General features: G+C 46.6%; 1 protein-coding gene across 5 annotated transcripts in view; it reads left to right on the top strand.

Annotated features, from left to right (window-relative positions):
• The window catches only part of Poe (E3 ubiquitin-protein ligase-like protein poe), a 278,680-nt gene that overhangs the window by 50,029 nt on the left and 205,936 nt on the right, over nt 1-22,715 (top strand). For all 5 annotated transcript variants that reach the window (XM_077682762.1, XM_077682782.1, XM_077682776.1 and 2 more), the window contains exons 12-17: nt 529-713; nt 4,314-4,393; nt 4,489-4,562; nt 7,754-7,872; nt 12,511-12,603; nt 17,224-17,359. In XM_077682762.1, the coding sequence (XP_077538888.1) occupies nt 529-713; nt 4,314-4,393; nt 4,489-4,562; nt 7,754-7,872; nt 12,511-12,603; nt 17,224-17,359 (687 nt within the window). The remainder of the gene's footprint in view (nt 1-528; nt 714-4,313; nt 4,394-4,488; nt 4,563-7,753; nt 7,873-12,510; nt 12,604-17,223; nt 17,360-22,715) is intronic.

Here is a 22,715-nt window from a genome sequence, read left to right as displayed (position 1 = left end):
TGCTGTCGAACCTGGGGCAGAGTTTTGAGTTTTGTCCATTTCACGTCCCTTCGTAAGTCATGACGCTGTTCCGTGCCTCTGACATGCGCACAAAACAATGTGTCCCACCTTGCTTGTTCTGCACCACATCTGTGTCAAGTCCAAGTTTATTGCAGTAATTTACGCATGTTTACAGTTGGGTTGTAGTACAGAGAAAGGTCCCAAGGCCGAAGCCGTACACGTCACCTGTCTTCAGCCAATCGGGGATTGCTCGTCGTGGATACTTTGAAACTGACAACACTCAGAATTGCTCCCCTTCGGGGGATTGTGAAATAGTTGGACATAGCCAGAATTCAATGTATAAAATAATGTTCCGAAGGTATCGGTGTGAAGCGGGACGTTAGTGAAGCGTGACATGCAACTTGCACTAACCGCCTTCTCAGTAACTACCATGCCTAAAGGCTTTCTAACCCGGCAGGGTCGTGCAGTGCCTGAGCTGCTTGCAGTGTGGGGCGATCCCCAGCATTGCGTCTCTCCTGTGCCTTGCAGACGACGACAGTGAGCCCATTCTGGGCCACTGGTTCGAGGAGACCCTTGCTCCGCGAGAGCACAGCCCAGCACCGGGACAGCTGCAGCCCCAGGGGGCGCCCGAGGCCGAGGAGTCCGAGGGCCGGGGTGTCGCATCTCTGGTGGATGGCCGGCCGCTCATACCGGACAAGGAGGAGCCACATGGGGTGGGTGCCTCCTCGCTTGGGGAATGGCAGAAACGCTGCGTGTGGGGGTACTTTCGCCCTACGGGGCTTGTTACGGTCACAGCTGAAAGCACGAGGGGTTGTGCTTTTTTACTTGACCACAGGCTCTCGAGCCAGCTTGGCTGCTTAGGCTTGCTGGTGGGATAAGGAATCTCAAGGATCTGCAATTGTCAACATAGGCTCAAAAGGATTTGACTGAGCACTGTGGGGTAGCACCAGGCTGTCCAAAAGAATTACCAGTGGAAACGGGACACTATAAAGCTACTCATTTGCTCTATAGGTCAGTGCAACTAGTATCCAGAAGGTTCAAATGGGTTGGAACAACTGGAGCAACAGTTTGTGGTGTAACTCTTTGCAGCTCGTTTCCTAGACGTATGTAATTTTATTTTCCACACAACTGGCACACTTCATAGAATATGGCAGTTTTGTTACTGGTCCCACGTAAGCTCAACAGGGGTACATCAGTCTTAGAGCGTTTTGTTTTATTTTTAACAAACCCAATGAAACAGCGTGGGTGAGAAATCGCCTTTATTCCACATATTTTCGGTTTGCCGGGCACGCTTTCGGGACCACGGCCTCATCGTTTTATCATCAGAATCTGACGCTTTGGTTATCAACCATCCCTCGGATGACAAACTCTCCTAATCCGAATCTGAGCTCGGTTCGTATTCGGAATTGGAAAAGCCATCGCTCCAGTCCACGGTTGAAGGGCCCGCGTGGTCAGCCTTCTGAAAGCAAGCGTGTGTACGGAGGGCGCACTTTCAGCAGCCCGCACAACGCACAGAAATGGCGCCTTGTGAAATCGAGAAGGCAGATAGAGATGGAAAGTGGATACAACATGGATACAACGGCCTCATTTGCTGCTGACAGTGGCAAGCGAGGATGCAGCGAGCAAGCGAAAGCTGCGATCAAGTCGTGTTTCGTTGATTGGAGAGGCATTAGTGGCCCGCTGTAGCAGATGTGTGAACTGAATAAAAAACCTACAAACCTGCGGCAGATGGTAGAACAACCCTTGCACCCATAATTGCACGCGCGCCACATGCTAGCAAGAGAGAGTAAAGCGCAGAGCGACCACGCCCCACAGCAACGAAGGGTGGGCGAGGTCGCTCCTTACTCTTCAATATACATACCAATATCTGGGGGGGGGGGGGGGGGGGGGGGGGGGGGAAATACGAGCTTCTAGAAAGGTTCGACAGATGGCAGGAACAGTCCCAGTATGCTTCAGCGCAAATATTTGAATGCACAATGGAGAATGTACCGGTACGTCAGTGACAGCGAAAGGGTTATTTTTGGGGGGGGCACACCGTATTTACTTGCATAATTATCGCACACGCGTAATGATCGCACCCGCAACTAGCTTGAGCAATAGGTCGTACATGTGCCAAGTCTAGCCAAGTCCCGTCACGTCTTTTTTTTTTTTCCCCCTCTGCGCTCGTTCTGTCGCTTTTTTTTCCCCTCCCGTCTGTGAGCACAGTTTGAAGTTTCCAAATGAGAGGTCGTGATTGAATGCGAAATAATTCATAAAAATGTCTGTGTGCCATTCATGTGATGTGTGCGTTTTTTGCAAAGGTAAGCCTTATACCCTTTTTTTTATTATGTTCCTGACAACACCTATCGTAAAATTATTGACCCGCAACTTGTTGCGTTTCCTGTGGTCAAATATTTTTCGCGAAAAATTTACCCCGCGTAATGATAAACCCCTAAATTTGCATCTTTTTTTTTTTTGAAAAAAAGTGTGATCATTCGCGAGTAAATACGTTAGTTCATTACTCGCGGGCTTAAAATGCATCGTGTACCTGTACAGGAGGTTTCGCAAATTCATAAAACCGTTCCTGCCTAGTTTGCTTCTAACTATATCACTACTGTTAAACCTGGGTGTAACGAACTCCTATGTAACAAATTCTTCAATTTAACGAAATTTTTCAATTCCCCATTGCCACCCCCATTGAAGCTCTTGTGTTTGCGACCTCTGTGTAATGTGAAGGGTAACCTTGAACGGTGGGTAACCTTGATATAACGAAGTCGGCAAGCTGAGCATTCATTGTTTTTGTACTTTTACTGAAAAATCAGCCGGAGAAATCAATCGATTGATTTCTCCGGCGCAGGGGATGAAGCACACCGTAGTGGAGGGCTCCGGGTTAGTTTTGACCACCCGGGGATCTTTAACGTGTGCCAAAATCTCGTACACACGAGCGTTTTTGCTTTTCGCCTCCACCATAAAAGCAGCCGCGGTGGCCGGGAATCGAACCCGCGTCCAGGCAGGAGAAAATTACTGATTTAGAGAATACTAGCACTAATGTAAGGAGCCAGTAGCAATGAAGATGTCTAGAATCGTCAAAAAACGAAATTTGTCATGATGATGATGATGAATGGAGCAGCTGGTGCCATTTCGTGGCTAACGTAGCATCTACTTCTGGTTTTGCTTGTGTAGTGTGACACCACACCAGGTAGCAAGAGTAGCCACACTTCACTTTTTTTTTCCTTTTTTTTTCTACGTATACCGCAAACTATCGCAAACTACCGCAAACTATTGTGCGTTTCCACGTGTGAGTGTGGTTTTGGTTAGAGACTTTTTGAGGTGCTAGGCCATCCTGTCAACGTGTAGTCACGTGCGTCCACCGCTGTCTGTGGTATGGGTTCGTCGGTGATGAGTTCTGCTGCCAGAAAACGAAAAGTTGTCTTTTCAAGACAGCCGCACAATTTTAAATGCCGTCTCCATCGGCGAGAATGAAGAATGTTGCCGCTTGGTAGGGTATCCCAGCTAGCACTCTCTTGAGAATTCTGAGTGCGGAAAAGAGCATCAAGTTCACAAAAAAGGTGCCCTTTCAGCACACATTCGGTCCTTCAAACGTGTTAAGGCACCGAGAAGTGTCAAGGGCAAAAGCGATACTTAATGGGGGACATGACTCTTAAAAAAATTTCTTTTAATTTTTAAGTAAACTCTGTGAAAATTGTCAGTCTTGCTGCTTTTTTCCCACCAATTTCAAATATACCCGCCGCGGTGGCTCAGTGGCTAAGGCGTTGCGCTGCTGAGCACGAGGTCGCGGGTTCGATTCCCGGCCGCGGCGGCCGCTTTTCTGATGGAGGCGAAAAGCAAAAACGCCCGTGTGTACGAGATTTCGGCGCACGATAAAGATCCCCAGGTGGTCAAAATTAATCCGGAGCCCTCCACTACGGCGCGCCTCATCGCCTGCGTTGCGTCGGCGCGGTAAACCCCACAATCAATCAATCAATCAATCACCAATTTCAAATATGCCATTATTTTTTCAGTCAGTCAATTAGTTCCTAAGATAATTAGAGATAATTAGTCATTTTTGGAGGAACAATAGACGAAACAGTGTTGGCCGTAAAACTATAATCTTTGTATTTTCGAATACTATGAACCCTGGTGAGTGCAATAAGAGAATTGGTTTTTTGATGCACTGCTTGGAACTAATTTTACAAAAAAAAAAAAAGCTCATTAAACTTCAGTGTTTGAAATGGGCATTCGAAATGGTTCCTTGCCACTGGTGCCACCACTGGTGACCTTTTTTTGTCACTAAGCATAATATCTTGGCTTTGCCTTTTCTTTTTATGTTTCAGTACATCATTTTGGCTACAAAAGTGCTGAACTTCGTCAATGCGTACCTGGTGAACTTTGAGCCGGTCCAAGGCTACCTGAAGTAAGGCAACCTCTATTGCTGCCTCAGGCTTTCTCTGTGCTTCTTAATCTCATTCTTGTAACACAGATCTTGGTGTCTCCTTCAACGTTCCTTAGGTCTGGAATTGGCATGCCACAAATGGTCATCCTTGCAGGGATCATCAAAGACTTGGATCGTGAAACGTGCAAAAGTGAGTCACTGGGTGAAGGGGCTGCCTGGAGCGTAAAACTGTGCAAAACACTTGACTTCATTTGAGCAAATTGAACTGACTATGCCTTCTCATCGTGTATAAGATGGGCTGGAGAGAAGATATTTTCCTCTCTCTCCCTTTCTCTGAACGGTGCAGGTGTTAGGCCTGTTTGCTCAAAGTAAGCTTCACAGGCCCTGATAGAGGCAAGGGCTTCTCATTAAGGGGAAAGAAAACACAGCTTTCCAAATTACCAAAACGTCGTCTTTTTTTTTCTAAAGCAACATATTAGGCTTCTGTTTCGTATTTTGTGCATTTTCGAAGTTTTTCTGCCTAAAACCGTTGCAAAGTGACATAAAAAAACAGTTGTATCAGTCATGGTGACAAAATATTTGTGCAAGTGGACGAAATAAAATGACAGTTTTTGAAAGCACTATCTCCGCAACACCATCACTGAGCGTGGCCATTTCGGCATCGTTAAATCGGCCAAGCCATCATCTTCCATTTTACAATTGCTTCTTTTATTGTTGCTCACAGACAAACGCACAAACAGCAGAGAAAGAAAAACTTTTAAATGAAGCCACCAATCGATTCTAACAAGCGATAGGCTATCTTGGGGCTTCCTGAAATGGGGCATTGCTTGATAATGGAACCGCTTACGATTCACCGCTATTAGTAGTAATTAAAGGGACACTGAAGTGATATGTAAACATTGCGGGATTACTAGCGCAAATTGTAGTCCGGAGTCCCCAGGCCATGTTTCGACCGCTCTGGGCGCATTTACGCGATTTTATTTAGTAGAAAAATTAATTCGAAAATGCTGTCCTCCTCTCTTTACGCTCGCCCATTTTCTGTGGCGTTTTCGTGTGACGTCAGGAGGAGCCGAGCTCGCAATTGGCTGCGCTACTGCACGGCTCCCCGGCTTTCAGACAGAGTCAGTCGGCCCAGCGTTTCGTCCGCCGGCCGCCGACGGGTCGTGGCAATTCGTTCGCTCAGTTGAAACGAAGCTAGGACACGTTTGTGAATGGAAGAATGTGCCTTTGTTTACTTGGTTAGTTTGTACACTGTATCTAGCTCCAAGTCAAGGTCGCTTCACACAAGCGCTGCACAAGCGCACATGCGACGCTTCGCTGACTGGTACGCCAGTAGGAAAATATAAGGCCTCTTGAAGGCGGGAGAAGAGTCAGCGAAGTCAATATAGGTACTAAGGAAATAAAATCAACTGATATTTTTACTGTACAGCGTAAAAATAGGGTGCGGGAAGCACTTTTTTGCGCTGGGCGAACAAGCACAGCGGTCAGCAGCACGACTACGCATCTGCGAACGCTTTTCCGTCTAAGAAATGCAATTGCTAGACGTGATATATTGTGGAATCTTGGGGGATGCTTACTGCACGAGCGCAAAACAACAAATAGTCACCTAAGCTGCTTGAAATGCCAAAACTAAATAAAAGTGTAAACTGGTTATACAATATATACCTTATATTACCAAGGCCAGCAAAGCCCGCCCCGTGGTTGAGTGGGCTGGAGCGCTAAGTATGTCATCGCAAGTGTTTTGCAAGTCGCGAGTTCGAATCCCCGCGGGTATGTGCTTTCTTTTTTTATAAGTTAACTTTTTCGTTTTCCTTTTCTATACTGAGTTCACCTTTTTTTGGGCCGCAACGTTCATTGCTCCACGAACTAGTTCACAGAACGCGCGCAGGCTGGCACTGGCGCGCTAGCGAGTTCTCATTGGCGTGCTGTTGCCATAAGCACCGACTGCTTGCGGGCAGTGGGCACAGGCCAGAATCAACAGACCCTTGGCCTGGTGCGAACATGCTTTTTACGATACAGGCATGAGTGAGGCAAGCTACAAATATGGGGGAAAAGCGCATGGCATTTGAGCGTCTGCGGGGACGCGGAGGGCGTTCATGCACTGCGTAAGCCTCGGCTAGTGAATGCTACGATTACAAGCCGTCCTGGGAGGCTTATCTTACGCATTTTACAGCCGACAACATGGCAGAAGCGCGGTACGATGATTACTGAGATATTGAGAATGCCCATCCAACAACGCCATCGGTTGTGTTTTACAGAACCGAAACCGAAACCGAAACTTGTTTGATTGCTAACCTTGGGCATCGTCCAATCACGGTGCTCCCTCCTCCCAACGTCACAGCGTTAGTTGGTGCGGCCGCCGCAAACCGCGCATACTAGTTTTTCTTATTTCGCGCTGGGTAAAATAATTACCGATTTGTCAACCGGATAAACGATGAAAAGTGTGCTAATTTGAGCCAGTCTACGCAGTGCAAGCAAAAACGGCAGCTTGACAAATTCACTTCAGTGTCCCTTTAATGCTTGAGAGGTGCAATGTTATATTGAAAGTGACATGACAAGCCATGGCAAAGCTACTCAAAAACACGATATGTTGTGTAAACGTGTGCTGCGAAGGTACAGCTGTGGGCCAAGCGAGAGCCATATCTCCTTCCTTTCACAAGTGTGCCGTGGCCCTTATAGCGATCATGCAAAGTGTGTTAGGAATAAAAACCTGTTCAAGGCATTGGAAATGTACATTCTATCAAAATTTTCCAGGCGAAGCGTAAGCCTTCTGGACCAGAAAGATTTCAAAGAATAAGCTTAACCTTTAACTGTGTCAATTATTTTATTCCAGCAAGAAAACAAAAGGTGTTCTCTCTAGCTTTTCGGCATAAAACGTTTGTCTCGCTCGAGACGTAAGCTTGTGCAGTGAATTTTTTGCGGCCTGTGCACTTTCGGCATGGCCTTGAAAGTTTTTACAAAGACTGTACCTTATGGTCTCATCATTTTCCAGATTTAGTTTTCTTTTGGGGGAAATTAGTGATACTAGTGTATTAGTTTTTCACTGTATTTCGGGCCTGCTCCACAGTTCCCCAGCATTGCCCAATGGCAATGTCTTGTCACTGCTCCCTCCTGAGAGCGATGCAGTGTTGGAACCTTGTGTGCTGGCCTTCGTACTCGCTCAGCTGCTTTTGGCATCTCTTGGTTCAGTGGTGAATGCAAATTCCATTAGTCTTCATGAATTAGTCTTCCATTATTAGTGAATTAGTCTTCCATTATTCTGCCATGAATGCATTCAAATGTTCTCCAGCACGTCAAACATTCTGGAAACTGTCTCTATGTTGAGGTACTTCAGGCCATTTTCCTGGTGGTTTTGAGAATCTTTCTTACGGCCTTTTGCAGGCACAATAGGACTCCTGTTTGGGGCCTCACTGGGTCAGCTCTATGAAGACTTCTCGAGGGCACTGGCCAGATTCATCCATAATATCTTGGCGACGGGTTTACTTGAGGATGCTTACCAGGTAAGCTGTTGCTGTAATTGCCCTACATTGAAAACTTTGGTTCTTGCACAGCCAAAGGTCAAACAGTGTTTTAGCAAAACTTTGTTACTAAAGGGGCCGTGAAGACAGCACATCACCTGTATCATTTAAAGGTTTTGTTTTATAGTGCTGTCACTGCTTGTCTTGCAGCGAACGAGGCTCTCTTGCTGATAAATTTATCAATTAAAGCAAAATTTCAATTTTCCCACTATATCGCATAGTTCGTGATGTATTTGAGGGTGGGACCTGACAACAGTTAAAAACTGACTTCAACTATGATGGCAACTTTCCACATGTGTATGCACACTATCTACATCGCATGCTAAAGCAAACATAAACCGAATTACTTGCACCTCCATCATCGTCACTGTAAACAAGGCTCCCGTACGGAAGCCAAAAAGCCTTTACTTTTATAAACTTTCCTGTATAGAGTCAGTTTTTAATTGTCATGTTTTCCTGACCAGACAGGACTCCGTCGCTCTTGATTTTCGGGAAGGACCTGAAACAGTTAGTGGGACGACTCTGTGCAGCATCCAAGTAGGGCAATCCAACAGGAACTGCGCGAGGCATTGCCAAGTGCGCTTTGTTACTGTCTGCCTTCCTAGGTAGTGCAGGGATGCCGCTCTTCCTAAGGCCTCTAAGCGCCGTTCTAGGGGGCTTAGCTCTGCTGGCCTTCATGCTCAATTTACGGTAATTTTCCTTGTATGGGCCATATTAATGCAAAAGTATTATATCTGTTTCCAGCGCACTTGTTGTGGGGTACAAAATATCGTGAGGTCTCAGAGATAGGGGCGCAAGCCGGTGATTGCACAGTGGAAAAGGGAAACAGCAGTGCTGGAGGAAGGTTGGAGGAGGGCTCTTGGAAAATGCGATGGAACACAGCATCGGAGGAGAGCAGGCCACTGCCGTACGTGCTTTAATGAAAGCCGCCTTGAGAGGTGAGAGCAGAACAGGCTTCAGAGGATGCTGTCCAAGAGGCTGGTCAAGGGGTGGTATGTGCGGCCGCAAGGTTCTACAGAATGTTCAAGAGCAGATCAACGGGAGGTCCAGCTAGGCTTTCGCCTTCACGGTATTAGGAAGTTCTAAGCATCTCATGCAATATTGTTACGGTTCATAGTTATTGTTTTAGGAAACAGTGATTATGACTCGAGAGGCAAACCGGCGCACGTAATTGGCTGGTGTCGTGCTATACATGCACAACTTGCCCAAAAATTGTTTTCAGGAGTGCAAGGATTTGTAGTGTCAGCCACTAGTAGTTCCCTGCACAGGGCATGTATGTTTAAAGGGGCTATGCAGACAAAATACAAGTTTGTTTTATTTGAAAGGTTTGGTGTTTTATAGTGCCCCCAGCGCATTTCCGGCAGCAAGTGATGCTTATTCACTGAGAAATTTTTTATTCTCTCACCATATCACGTGCTTTGTGATGTCTGCCATGACGTCACATGGGCGGGTCTTGAAGCGAATTTCCAGTGCGCTGTTCAGTCCTCCTGCTCTGCACTGCTGTCGGCGTTTGCTTTGTTTTTGACCGTGTTAGCACCTGGCTTGTTTTTGTTACGGTAGGTAGTAATTGTTTCATGAAATGTGGGGTATGTTCGACAAATAGGGTCATGTAAGACAGTGTCGCTTATGCCAATTGGCCAGTGTCGTCCGCGACAACCCCAAAGCGCCGCACTGCTGTGCAGCTATAACAAGCATAGTGCGTGCAGTACCAACAGCAGTACGCACTGGTATGTCTGTGTATTACACTTAAGTGAAAATACTCTCAAACCTCGTTGTAATGAAGTTGTAAGGGGAGCTGTAATTATTCCGTTATATCCATTATTTTGTAATATCAATGATAACAGCTTATGACAAGGCATGCTCAGTTGGGTGCACAACTATAATCATGCAAAGAAGGAAACCACCTGGCGGCCCACTGTACCGCTATGTGACCACGCATGCGACGGAAATTGAATAGAAGACAAATATTTTGCTCGCTGAACACCACACTGCCTATTTTGTTGTCCGCTAGAATAGCTGGAAAAAAGTCCGTGATGCTCCTTCGTTTCGGACATCGCAAACGAAAGACTTCCTCTTCAGCGGTGGCAACGCGTTGATACCGTTTTTGACGAAGCCATGGGTGCCGAAGAAACAACGTAGATGGTCAACTGCATCAAGTGCTTGTGCTGATGCTGGCGCGTTGAACGTGTGTGCCTGGGAGACCACGCCGTTATCGTTTGTTTGTCAAGTGACATCTGCGACAACTCGTCGGTCTTCTCCTCCGTAGTGACCGCTTTGGCGTCGGGGTTCAGGGAACCCACCTTGCGCTGCTTCTCACTGCTGTCACGCAGCCCGCCAGCCCACTCGCTCTGCCCCGCTGGCTGAGCGAGGAGGCAGGCTCGCTCGGCTGCACGTGGCGTGGCTGCGCATGGTGTCATGAGGTTGACGCAAGAGTTTTAAAACAGCCGCGCCAAACGAGTGGCGAACTCCGCGGAATACTTCACACACCGTGGTTGGGCTTTTTTTGGGGGGGGGGGAGACTAATTTAGTTCGTTTAATCCATTGACAGGTAAATTTTACTTCGTTACAACGAGGTTTCAATGCATGGGTCTCTATGGAGATTTCAAGGGGAATTTCATTTACTTTGTTAGATCCATTATTTCGTTATATCCCGTTGCGTTATAATAAGGTTTGAGTGTAGCTCATTCTGCAAGCTTATAAGCCCTGCCTAACTGGAGTTTGCTTTTGCCGGCTTCTGCTAATTGCACAGCTGTGCATATGACGTCATATGTTCTAGTGCAGGAAATGAGCTGGTGGGTCGCATGGCCATTCCCTTTTTTCCTAATTATGTAGCTTATTTGAACAAAGTTTATGTTAAAAGTGGTGCCTGTATGATTCTGGCAGGCATTCTTTTGAATGAACCAAACTTGTGTTTCATCTGCACGGCCCCTTTATGTGTTTGTTCAGAACTTCTGTTATTTACATTCTTACTGCTATATTTAAAATTATGTGCTAAATATAAAGTGGATATAGCTCATTCTGCAAACTTACAATCTCTGTTTAATAGGCTTGTGCGAATACTGGGGGGGGCTTCGAATATTCGAACGAATTTTACAGTATTTGAATTCGCTTCGACTCGAATTTAAAATTTCCGATATTTCGAAGTATTTGGGGTGAACGAATATCAAAACTGCGTTAGTTAGGCAAGCCGCAGTGCCATTGACATCAGGCCTACATCTTGACTACATGTGGAGCCAAGACAAGCTAAGCCACATTCAGAACGTTGTCTTAGCTTTCTCAAGCGTGACCCGCATGGCGCGTTTTTGCATGCGATTCGGGCGCGTCGGCGTTGCGCGTGCGATTTTTTTGACGCCCGCGTCGATGATTCCGCGCATGCGGCAGTTCTGCCTCACTCGGAAAATGACGCGCGTCGCACGCAGCAGTGGGAGGAACTTGTCACTTGCGGCAATGGGGAGGCGTGCGCCTCATAGCGGCAGTTTCGAAGCGCTCGAGACAGTCTGCTGGCTCCGCCAGAGATGTTTAGGCTTACCACCCCAGCAGATATTGCATGGGCGCTTTTACTAGCGGCGCGGATGATGTTTTATAGTATCGTTTTCGCCCACATTATAAGCTCCTTTACCGCACAAGCAACTTCGTGCATGCCTTGAGCAGCATTTTAGAGAGTACTTAGAAGTGGTCGCTCGAGCTCCCGACACCACTTCACGGCCGACGCCGCCGGCCGCGCCACGCGCAGCGTGCGGGCGGTTCCGCGGCAGCGTCGGCGCGCCTGTGACGTGCGCGGCGCATTTTCGCGAGCAGAAAACAACAGCCCGGCCATTCCTGTAGAAAAAGTGACAAAGAGGGGAGAGAGAACCCGTACGTCGCCGTCGCTTGCTCGCTCGGCGGTCGGTCGCCTAGCTGGCTCGGTTGTATCATCCGCCGGGCCGCGCAGGTCCGTTCGTAAGAGCCGAAATTTTTCCCATTGCAAACAATCCTATTTCGCCGGGACTTGGCAGAAATTCGTATTATCCTGAAATTCATATCACCCGTAACGTATCCAGATTCCACTGCATAGAACTTTTTTATGAAGGTCCCGCCAGGCCCGGAAGCTCAGTGTCTCAGTGACAGGTAGCTCAGTGACACCTGACAGCTATTCAAATTCGCTTCGAAAGTGTTCGACCCCAAGGACTATTCGCTTCGAATTCACTTCGAACTAAAATATTACTATTCGCACAAGCCTACTGTTTAATTTTCCTTTGATTTTGTCGGCCTCAGCCAAGGCCACAAACGTTCTATAATACGTCATAACTCTATTGTGGAAAAGTAGCTGGTGAGTTTCATGCATGTGTTTTCCTCGTTATATAGCTTATTTGAGTGAAGTTTGCGTTAACTGAGATGTGGTGCGGGTATTGTTTCAACAAAGCAATATTTTGAATGAACTAAACATGTTTTGTCTTTGTGGCCCCTTTACCAGCATATTGGATAGTATGAAAGATAGAAACGTAAAAAATGTCACACATTGTTTTTTTGCAGTGTATTCATGCTTTGCCCCCATCCTAGAAAACAACCTGTGTCCAGTTGGCACTTCTGTGTGTGCTGTGGTGTGCTAGTACTTACTGGGGCCACTTGTTGTGCACCCAGGATGGCTTGCTCACTCATCTCAACATCAACCCTTGGATCCAGAAGGAGTGGCCACTGCAGATCTACTGGCGTACACTGTCTGTGCTGGCACAGGTGAGTGCTGTCCACTGATGCCTTGCAGACAGTAGTCGGGGCCATGCTATCATAAGGGCCGTTTGAAGGGAGGCGTAGTAGTTGCAGAAAAGTTCAACTTCCTTGGGCTCGAGTATACAGAGTGCAGTTTTATCATCTTGATCACATGCATTCATTCATAAAATATGTTGACCATTGCTAGCTCCACCAGGAAAGCTTCACTGGAGGCATCACATGCTGTAGTGATCCCACTTGAAATGCAGCGCAGCTTTTTTTATGCAGGATTTATTGTTCTGTGGACTTCTGAGGCTGCCTAGCTGGCTATATGCTTGGGGTCAATTATTGTGGTAGACAGTGGAGATCGATAAGGAGGATGGGGTATATATCAGTAGAGAGTAGAATTCAATCATCTGGACCGGGTAGAGATCAATGAGAGGGGAACAAAATTACGATCTCAAAGATGGTGTGGGGACGTTCGTTAGTACATGCAGGCTTTATAATTCTGAAGTCAGTGCCTGTTAATTCTGGTAGAGATAAAATACAGGCAGTCCCGGTGCACCCAACATGACACATGCGGTAGAAACTACCACACTTGTTGGGGCACAAGTATAGAAATATTGATGAAGTCTAAAGCTTCTTTTCAAGCGTTGTGACTGTTGTTCTGCATGAAGGTCACATGCCAGCTGTGCTATACAGGCCTTTACCTTCAACAGTCATAAAACCCAATTTTGATTTTTAAAAAGGCTTGCATTGGGTCTTGCACAACATGAACATCGGGTACATGGTGAGGTTAGAGTGCTTATGGCAATTAATTTTGTCCAGCGAACTGCGCCGTTAGTTGGCTACTGTTACATTGTTTGGTGTCATTGGTTACTATATTATCACTCAATTTTAAGTGACCCCTGTCTTCCCTTTCGTTCTTCATGGAGGCAGCTCATATCCATGTTTTATTTGAAAGAATTATCCTTTGATAACTTGCCCAACTCAATTCCTCACATTCAGGGTTCGCACAGACCCTTGAAATACTTTAATATCCTTGATTTTGAGAACATTAACTCAAGGGCCCTTGAAGCTCCATGTAATCCTTGAAAATTTAGTGGATTTTGTTTCATTAAAGCAAATGAACAATGTATTACCGTAAGTCACGCTGATTTCAGAACCACTTTTACTGAAAAATGACCACAACAAGTAATGTTGTCAGAAGGGCAATAACAGCAACTTTCGGTTTTGAATCTGGCAATGCCTGTGTCGCCTGGCAACAAATGCGAGCCGAAAATCCAATCCAATCCAATGCAAGCTGTATCAACGGCCTGTGCATTGGCTTCGGCCTCGTCGCCATTTTTTGGCTAAAGTTCACATTTGGGCTGTGTGCCATGCCTGCAACTGAACTTTGACAAGATGCCAGGTGGAAAGTGCAAGTTTCGGAGCCATCAGAAAAGTGCCAAGCACCGATTCAAAGCTGCGGCAGGCGAGGGCTGCTCTTCCGTCACGGGTTTTTTGCAAGCGGCAAATGTCACAGAAACGATTTCTTAGCGTGAAAACATGGAAACATCCTCTCAAGCTGCGACCCTTGACGAAGACTGCAGGAGGCATGACTCGTGATTGAAGCTGAAATTTTGTGGACGATGAAAGTTGCGTCTTCACACTACTCATACAGCTCCAGTGGATCATTTGCCATCTGTTCCAAAAAATGCTTCTGGATAGCGATATCACGAGAAGCTTCACTTGTTCAGAAAAAATGCACGTGCGTCGCGTACCATGGTCTGCACCCATTTTTGTACTTCTCAAGTCTTGGACATGATGGAGAAATCTGACCATTTCGTTGTCCGTTTTGATGAAACGTTGAACGAATACTTGGAAAAGGAACAAGTTTATGTTCACGTGAGACTGTGGAACAATTCTTGGGTGACATGGACATTCTGGGTTACACAGCACAGTGGACGACCTCGAGAAGAATTTGACTTGAGCGCTCGCGTCCTTTCCGATGAGCAAAATTGTTCAGCTTTCCATGGATGGCCCCAATGTCAACTGGTCTTTTCCACAAATTCCAGCAGCACATAAAATGACTTTCAACTTCAGTGTTTGGATATTAGATCGTGTGGCCTTCACACAGTGCATAATGCTTACAAAGCTGGAATGCATGCAACAGGCTGGCCAGTTGACACATACTTGTCCAGCTTATTCTCACTCTTTCATGATGCACCGGCCAGGCGTGAAGATTTCGTTCAAGAGACAGGGAGCAGCGTGTTTCCACTTCCTTTTGTATCTCACTGTTGGATCGAGAACGTGCTTGTACTGGAAAAAGCTCTAGCCACATGGGAGCACTTGAAGCGATACACTGAAGCAGTGAGTGGACGCAGGCTACCTGTGCCAAAATGCAGAGCATATGAAAACATCAGTGCTTTTCTAAAGGACCAGCTTGCACTTGCAAAACTGAACTTTTACCTAATTGTTGCCATGGTTGGTTGTGGAGCCTTTCCTGACTGTTTTTCAGAGTGATTCTCCCAAGACGTTTTTGTTAGCACAAAAGAACTTTTTGAGGAGCCTTCTCTCAAGGTTCGTGAAGTGCTTCAAGCCACCAGCATCACAAAACTGCTGCGACTTGATGTTGAAGATGAAAAAGTGGATGTTGGACATGCAGCTAAGAAGATTTTAATAAGCAGCAAAGCAAGTACCAAGTGTGTTCTTGAGTTTAGGTACGAGTGCCGGAAGTCCTTCGTGAACAAGATCCTGAAACGTGGAGAGAAGTCATCTGAGGTACCTTGTTCATGGGTTGTCATATCATGACACGTGCCTTGGTAAGCTGAAAATTGTGCTTAACTGCTTAATCGACAACAGCCTTCTCTTTGAGCACAAACAAGACATTGTGTGTGCACAGTACATTCAGTTTTGCCAAGAAAAACGGCATGAACTACAAATTTGTGAAAAAGATCAGGAATGTCTTGACATTTTCTTCGTGCACTTGCTGAAGCATGATTCTTCTTTCTCGCAGTTATGGGCAGTGATGAAGGTCCTTCTCATGCTTAGCCATGGGCAGGCTGCAATGGAAAGAGGTTTCAGCATGAACAAGCAGATTGTGGTTGAGGATATCGCAGAGATTTTATATATTTCTCAGCGAGTTATCTGCAGGCTGTGAAAAACCATGGTGGCCTGCTGAATTTTCCACTGTCAATAGAGTTGAAGGCATTAGTGCGCCAAACCTGGCATAAGTATGCTGTACACCTAGACGAACTAAAGAAAAGCACTGTCACAGCAGGCAACTTCAAAAAGAAAACAAGTCAAAGCTCCAGAAAACTCTGAAGTGCTTGCTGGAGTCAGTGGATTGCTTTTCAGAAGATGCTGAGGCGAAAAATGACTTGACCTACCTAGCCAAGGCCAGCAGTTTTCGTCGGAACAGTAAAAGAAAAAGGGTTGGAGATTGTCTCTGTTCAAAGGAAAACTAATGCGGAAACTGCACTGAATTCCTAAGTCTTGTGAAAAATAAAATTTTGCTAACACTCATTAAATTTTGCCCTTTTTCATCCTTAATACCCTTGAAAAGCCCTTGAATTTTCAGCCAAATATTCTGTATGTCCCCTGCGAAATTATGTGTTCACATTAACAACAAAAAAATCATAAATATTGCCAAGCTTTTAAATTGAACACTGTACCGGTGTAGTAGCAGTGGCGTTATTGGGGAGGTACCAGAAACAGAGTAATCACTGTGGTAACTTCATGCTAGCATTCAAATGGGGCAATTAGACTGAACCAGAGGCACTGCTACATTCACACAATCTTGTATATCTGTAGTAATTTTAACACGAAAGTGTTTTATTCCTGGATACACGAAGATTTCACTGACGTCATATCCGTCATGGAAATGACACCAGTACGACGGAGCAAGCGGCCTGTAAAGGGTGCACCCCTGCACACAGGGTCTTCTTGCGGGGAAGCAACCTTTAGTACTAAAAAGTGCGTTATACTTGGGGTTGTTCGTTTTCGGGTTTTATATTTTAACACGAAAGTGTTTTATGCCAGTATACCCCGCGATTTCACGGATGTCATATCCGTCATGGAAATGGCACCAGTACACCTTTGCAGAAGCGACCCGGCAGCAGGATGTCGCTCGCCAAGCACACCCACAAGACAGACCCCTACACGCAAATCATGCTCAGCTGCAGATTTCGCTGCACATTTCACTTTCATATTTTACCGATTCCTATGACAGAGAAGTCAACCACAGTTTTTTTTTATTGTGTCCGCCAATCTGCGAACTACTCCCTGTGACGTCACAGCGGCAGTGCGAGAATGTAGCTGGGGGTTTGCCACTCTTGCATCTGTTTTCATTATTATCTATCTTGGTTGCTTAATATTAGCACTAGGATTGGCACTAGAGCTATTTTGATGTGGCTATCATTCGAATGAACAAAACCTGTATTTACTTTTTTTGAAGTTCATTAATGTTACTACAGAAAATATTTAGGGCTATAATGCTAAATGCTTCTCGAAGCACATGAAACTGTAGCTTACCGTTCTGATGGCCATGACATCTCAATTGGGTTGGTAATACTGGTTCGACGTGACATGCAGTAATTAAGTAGGATTAAAGTATGCTCCCAGTAATTTGCTGAGTAGTTGGTTTTTGTCTGTGCTTGTTCTCAGGTTCTCTTGCTGAGGCAGCAAAAAGACAAGGACGACCTTCGGAGTGAGAATGACGCTGCATGTATCCTCATTTTCCGCCTTGTGCTCAACACCATGCAGAAGGCGATCCTTTCATCTCATGTCGATGACAATGAAGGTAGGTAGCTTTGTGACCTGAAAAGGTCGGTTACTGCTTCCCTATATTGTGGTTGGTTCAAAAAAACTACAGAAAGCCCACAAAATCTCTCTGCTCACAGCTTTGTAACAGCAACATAATGGTGAGGAAACATCTGACAGGACAGGCTTATTTAACAGTGAAAGCTGCAACAAAGAACAAGGTTTAAATAATGTTGAAAAGAATGGGCAAAGAGAAAGCAGCATAGTCTCACAGTGGCTTGCCTCAGAAATGTGGTGGTCATGCTTGATTACTCTGGAGAATTTTCGGGGTGCTGTGATGCACAATGAACAAAACCTTTATTTCCTTTTTTAAAGTTCATTAATGTTACTATAGAACATATTTAAGGCTATAATGCTAAATGCTTCTTGAAACGCACAAAACTGTAGCTTACTGTTGGGGGATATCGTGGGGTTCTTCGGGGCGACCTAGCCAGTACTCGGTGTCGGCCGCCACGCTAGCTCCTGGCGTGTCAACCACGCGGGCTCCAGAGCCTACGGCAGCCCAGTGAGGTTCGCTGATACGAGAACATAGTAGACAGTAGCGCCGAAGCACAGCCGTTTATTTGGAGACTCCCAAAGCATGCGAGCACAAGGCTCGATGGCGTTGACGAATCACGGCGTCCGGGTCGTGACCGCGAATGGGAGGCAGGCACTCACGGCGCGCGACAAACAACAGTTCCCACCTGAGATACGTGTATCCATCACCACTGCGCTGTTCAGCCGGTCTTGCCCCGACCGGGCCTCTGGCGAGACTCTCCGCGTCTTCCGCGCACTCACGTTTGCGCCGCCCGCGCGCCGATGCCCCGCACGGATCGGTGGTGCCATCTCTTGGAAATGCGCCGATGAACCAGGGGAGCGCCGGACCGGTTTCAGCGCAAAGCGTCTCTCCCGAAGTGCGCGCCGGCTCGGGATCGCGGGCCGCGGTTCTCCACGATTCCCACACTGTGGCCATGACATTGATGGGTTATGGCACATTGCTCAAATTGGCTGGTAGTGCTGGTGGTAACGGATTACGACACATTACTCTGCCTCTAAAGGAAAATAAATACAGTTGATCCCACTGATAACTTCCGCAGTTTTAATGATCACTCAGTTATAGGAACACACTATGCACTAAGGTAACAAAATTGTTTCGAATATAACGTGCACACCTGCGGAGAGCGGAGAGCATCCTCCCCTCCGGCCCACCCCTGTGCAGAAGCAGCAGAATGATTTCATTAGGGTCACTAAATTTGCTACGCTTGTGTTTTGGCATATTCTATTCACGTTTGCTTGTGCTTTTTTTTTTTTTTTTCCAGTACAGCCAGGAGGGAAGAGAGAATAGAAAAGGGGGAAAAGCAGCGCTTTTTGGGCATTAACGCACCATTTTTTAAGTTGTTACGGGAATTTGTGCCATTGCATGTTACTGCCGAAGTGAAATGTCGTCGCTCTTTTGGAGCATTAACGATGTCGAGCTGCACTTTGGGCTCTTCCATTTTGATGAGGAAAGCAGCTGACATGGCAACAAAAATGAACTTTGTCTTGAGTAGATTGGGTATCCGATTGGGTGCCCCAATTGGGTATCTTGCGTTCGGAGCAGCCAGCCCACCATCGCAGCAGATATTTGACGAGTGCTTCTAGTATCAGTACAGACGATGAGGACTGTTGGCCAGGATTTCCATGCTGGCAGGCGAGTGGAACACTTACCTGTGTAACTTCACCCCACACACATGATGTCCGCGGCCAAGTCATGTACCCGTCGTTGTGTACTGCATTTTCTTGCGCAGAAGATGTTTATCGCACTTATTACGAACTGCAGATATGAACGAATTAGGCGTGACGATCAAGTTATAAGTAGGCTTAGCTGTACTGCTTTAAGGGGGGGACGTGGCTTTCAAAATCAACTTTTTTATTTCTTTGTGGATTTTGATGAAAATTGGCACAGCAACTGGAAATGCTTCTGTAAAAATTTCAAGGTAATATTTTGACAACTTCTTTATTTCTTAAATTTTCTTTCTGTTCCACGTGTACCGAGCTTCAGTGACTTATAAAACATGATAGAAAGAAAACTTGTTCGGAGTGCTTTGCATTCCCAAATGAATGGGCGAGGTCGTGACAGTTTTAGAATTTTTTTTACAACACAATGTTTTTTAGTTGTCGTTTTTTTTAGAGGTTAATGTGCAACAGGCATGTCGACTGTGAACGACTATTTGAATAAAAAAAATCACAAAAAACAAATCTGGAAAACCAAGAGTGTCACGACCAAAACTGTTCATCAAGGAATGTAATGCAAGAAACCGAATCAACATAGACCCAGTGGTCCAGAAGAAATCCCTGGAACAAGCAACACAGGTGGCGAAAAAAACTGTTTTAAGAAAACGGCTTCGGAAGTTGTAACATAGGTTTCACTTATCAAAAGTCGTCAGGGTTGTAGCCTTTCATGTCCTTTTGAACATGGGGCTTTTGGAGGGCCTTGCCTTGAAATTGGAGTGCCTTTTACAGCCTTTCTCTTTGCACGAAACATCATTTTCAGCTCCTCCATGAACAGTACATAGCCCAGTTTGCAAACCAATGGAGGGGGAGATAGTTTTCAAAGGGGCTTTCAATGCAAAGTAGGTTAGCTGGTTGGCTGTATCGCACTGGACAACTTCCCTTTGCAGTGTTGTCCCCATGGCAACAAGTGAACCATTTTTTTACTTAAATTTTTTACTGAAAATGTCTGGCTTCTTTTATGTTTTATTAATTTGCCTGGCACAGCAACTTAGTACTCATACGTGCAGGTGTTCATTGCCAAAAGTTTGCATACAACAAGGATGCAAATGAAATACTTTGAAGATAATATTGTGCATAACTCCAACTTTGATGGAAGGGATTTTTTTTTCACTACTTTTGACGTTCAAGGCATCCAATAGTTCTCCCAGCGCAGGCAGTATGCCCTAAGCCATCCATTATATGCATTGGTATAAATAATTTCCCTAAAAAAATCACTGTTAGATGCTGCGACAGTAAGGTAAATTTTTAACGCAGAGAACATATTTTTATTCCTATATTCTGTGGGCATATTGGGTCTAGCTACGGGATAGCGAACTACCCCGGCTAGCTTCGTTAGAGACGTTGAGCGCCAAAGTGGGCTCGTTGGTCCCTTGCGGGCTAAGTGGGGTTCAGGGCGTTCCCCCACGCCCGGAAATAACCCATACAAAATGCCCCAGAGAGGTCCGCGGCGTCCACGAGGGAGACGCCGCGACGGGTTCGACTCACCGACACAGGCGACGACAGGCTCCAAAGGGCCAGGACGAACCAAGGTGTTTATTGGCCGAGTCGTACAGTGCATAATAACGCCAAGACCGGGTTAAGAACTACACTGTGCCGACGCGCGTTATACGGCGTCGCCCAAACAGGCGACCATGGCCGAGGTTTCACGCGGGCCGCTCGCAAGGTGACCAGAGGCCTACCCTGCGCGTCCGATCAGGGCCAAACAGCGCCCGACCGGCCGGCGCGGCGGGGAGGAGACGAGCCAGCCGGGGACAAGGAGCGCCCCGGTATCCGACTCCCATCTCCTCCATTCCCCCATCTCCCCTATCCATGGGGCTAGAGCCGGAGGAAGAGCCAAGAGCAAGAGCAAGAGCCAGAGAGAGGGCGTGAAGCGCGCGCGTCGTGCTTATAAGGAGCGGGGGAGGAAGGCAGGTTTCCGGGCGAGGAGGAGCGACAGCGGCGGCGGGACAGTTGGTGCCCGCCTGCGCGTCGGCCTGCGAGGTGACGTCACGTGAGCGGGAAAACGCGCTTGTTCGAACATCGCGCTCGCGGGAGGAGGAAAGGGGATCAAGCGGATCCCCACAATTCCTAACTCAAACCTGTTTGCATGATTATTAGATCTAGTGCACGGGAAATGTTGCGCAAGAAAGGCGATATGGCTCGCGCACATCGCAGCGCACGCTTGCCGCGACAAATCGTACTTTGATTATCCCTGATATGGCTTGTCAGGTTGCTTTTAAGATTAAATCTAACGTCGCAGGCATTAATTACAACTACTGGCGTTCAATAGTAACCGGTTGTGCAGACATCTGATGCTCCAATGCGCGTCAGCTATGCCGTGCGCGCCGCAGCGTTTGACGCGTCGACCGTTTCTTTCCCTAGGCTAGCGAGCCCACAATCAAAGTACAGCAATAACTAAGCGTGTAAACATCGCAAATGTGACTAAAAGTTCACTTCACGAACTGCTATCGCAAGCGCGCACACTGCGTCACCCTCCGGGGTCTGGCGACGGTAGAGTCACGCGCACCATGAAGCGTTCGATGACCTCCGCCTTTTGAGCCACACAACTTCCCGTAATCTGGCTCGTGATCTCAGGCCTTCCCATCGCGATAACGTCCGTGTTGAATACCACGGACTGAACAGAAACTTGGCTGAGCGAAGCAGCGAAAATGAACTCAAATTGCCCACGCTACGCAGTTCAGGCGGCCGCCATCTTGCATTGCGCTCAGACACCCAATTAGGAGGGTCGTCTTAGCACGCCCTGACCGGAGGACGAATAGCGCTTCAGCATCTGTTTCAAGCTTCGTTTGTGCGTCGTTTCTTTTCTGCCGTTCATGCGTTTGTGAATGAACGAAGATAAAAGAGACGAGCGGAACCGGAAAGACGAATGCTCGGCCGATCTAATGATATCAAAATGGCCGCGCCCGGTGGCACCGTTGAGGAGATACAGCGCTCCGAAAATTGCAGTTTTTTCACCCTTTCGTGCTGATAGTTTGTCCCCGCGCCTGCCGAAACTATTTTTTTATGCCACTTTGCGACGCTTTTCAGCGGAAAAACTTTGCAGACGCACAGAATAAGGAACATAGAAGCCGAATATCTGGCTTTCAAAAAAACGATGTTTTGGTCATTTTTCTGAAGTTGAAAGCCGTGTCCTCCTTAAGTAGAGGGAACTAGAACACAGAGTGGTTCAAATGCCTATACTTTTTAATACAGTCGAGTCCAATTATAACGATACCGTTTATAACAATATATCGGATATAATGATGGACAGCTATGGCACCGTCAACTTTTGTATTCTTTCTATGGTAAAATAAACCGCTTATAACAATGCTCCAGTGCCACGAGATCGGATATAACGATTGAATACGGTTATATTGTGCACAAAATTTGCAACAGTGATTACTCTAATGTCGCGGTTGCACAGCCTACTCAGGTAGTGTCTTCGTAGGAGACCCAATGCGTGACAGACCCACGGAGACTTTGTTTCCGCCAAGGACATTTACCTCAGCGAGGTGAAGCACCTATAGATGCTCTTGGAAAAGATTTGCGCTGGCATCCCACGCGGCAAACAAAGGTGACCGACAGTGGCTTCTTTTTCGCAAATT

The sequence above is a fragment of the Haemaphysalis longicornis genome, unplaced genomic scaffold (genome assembly GCF_048455015.1).
Source record: "Haemaphysalis longicornis isolate Haplotype H1 unplaced genomic scaffold, Haemaphysalis longicornis Haplotype H1 scaffold_1, whole genome shotgun sequence".
Lineage (NCBI taxonomy): Eukaryota > Metazoa > Arthropoda > Arachnida > Ixodida > Ixodidae > Haemaphysalis > Haemaphysalis longicornis.
Note: the sequence above shows the minus strand (reverse complement) of the source record. Positions and strands in the feature narration are given on the sequence as shown.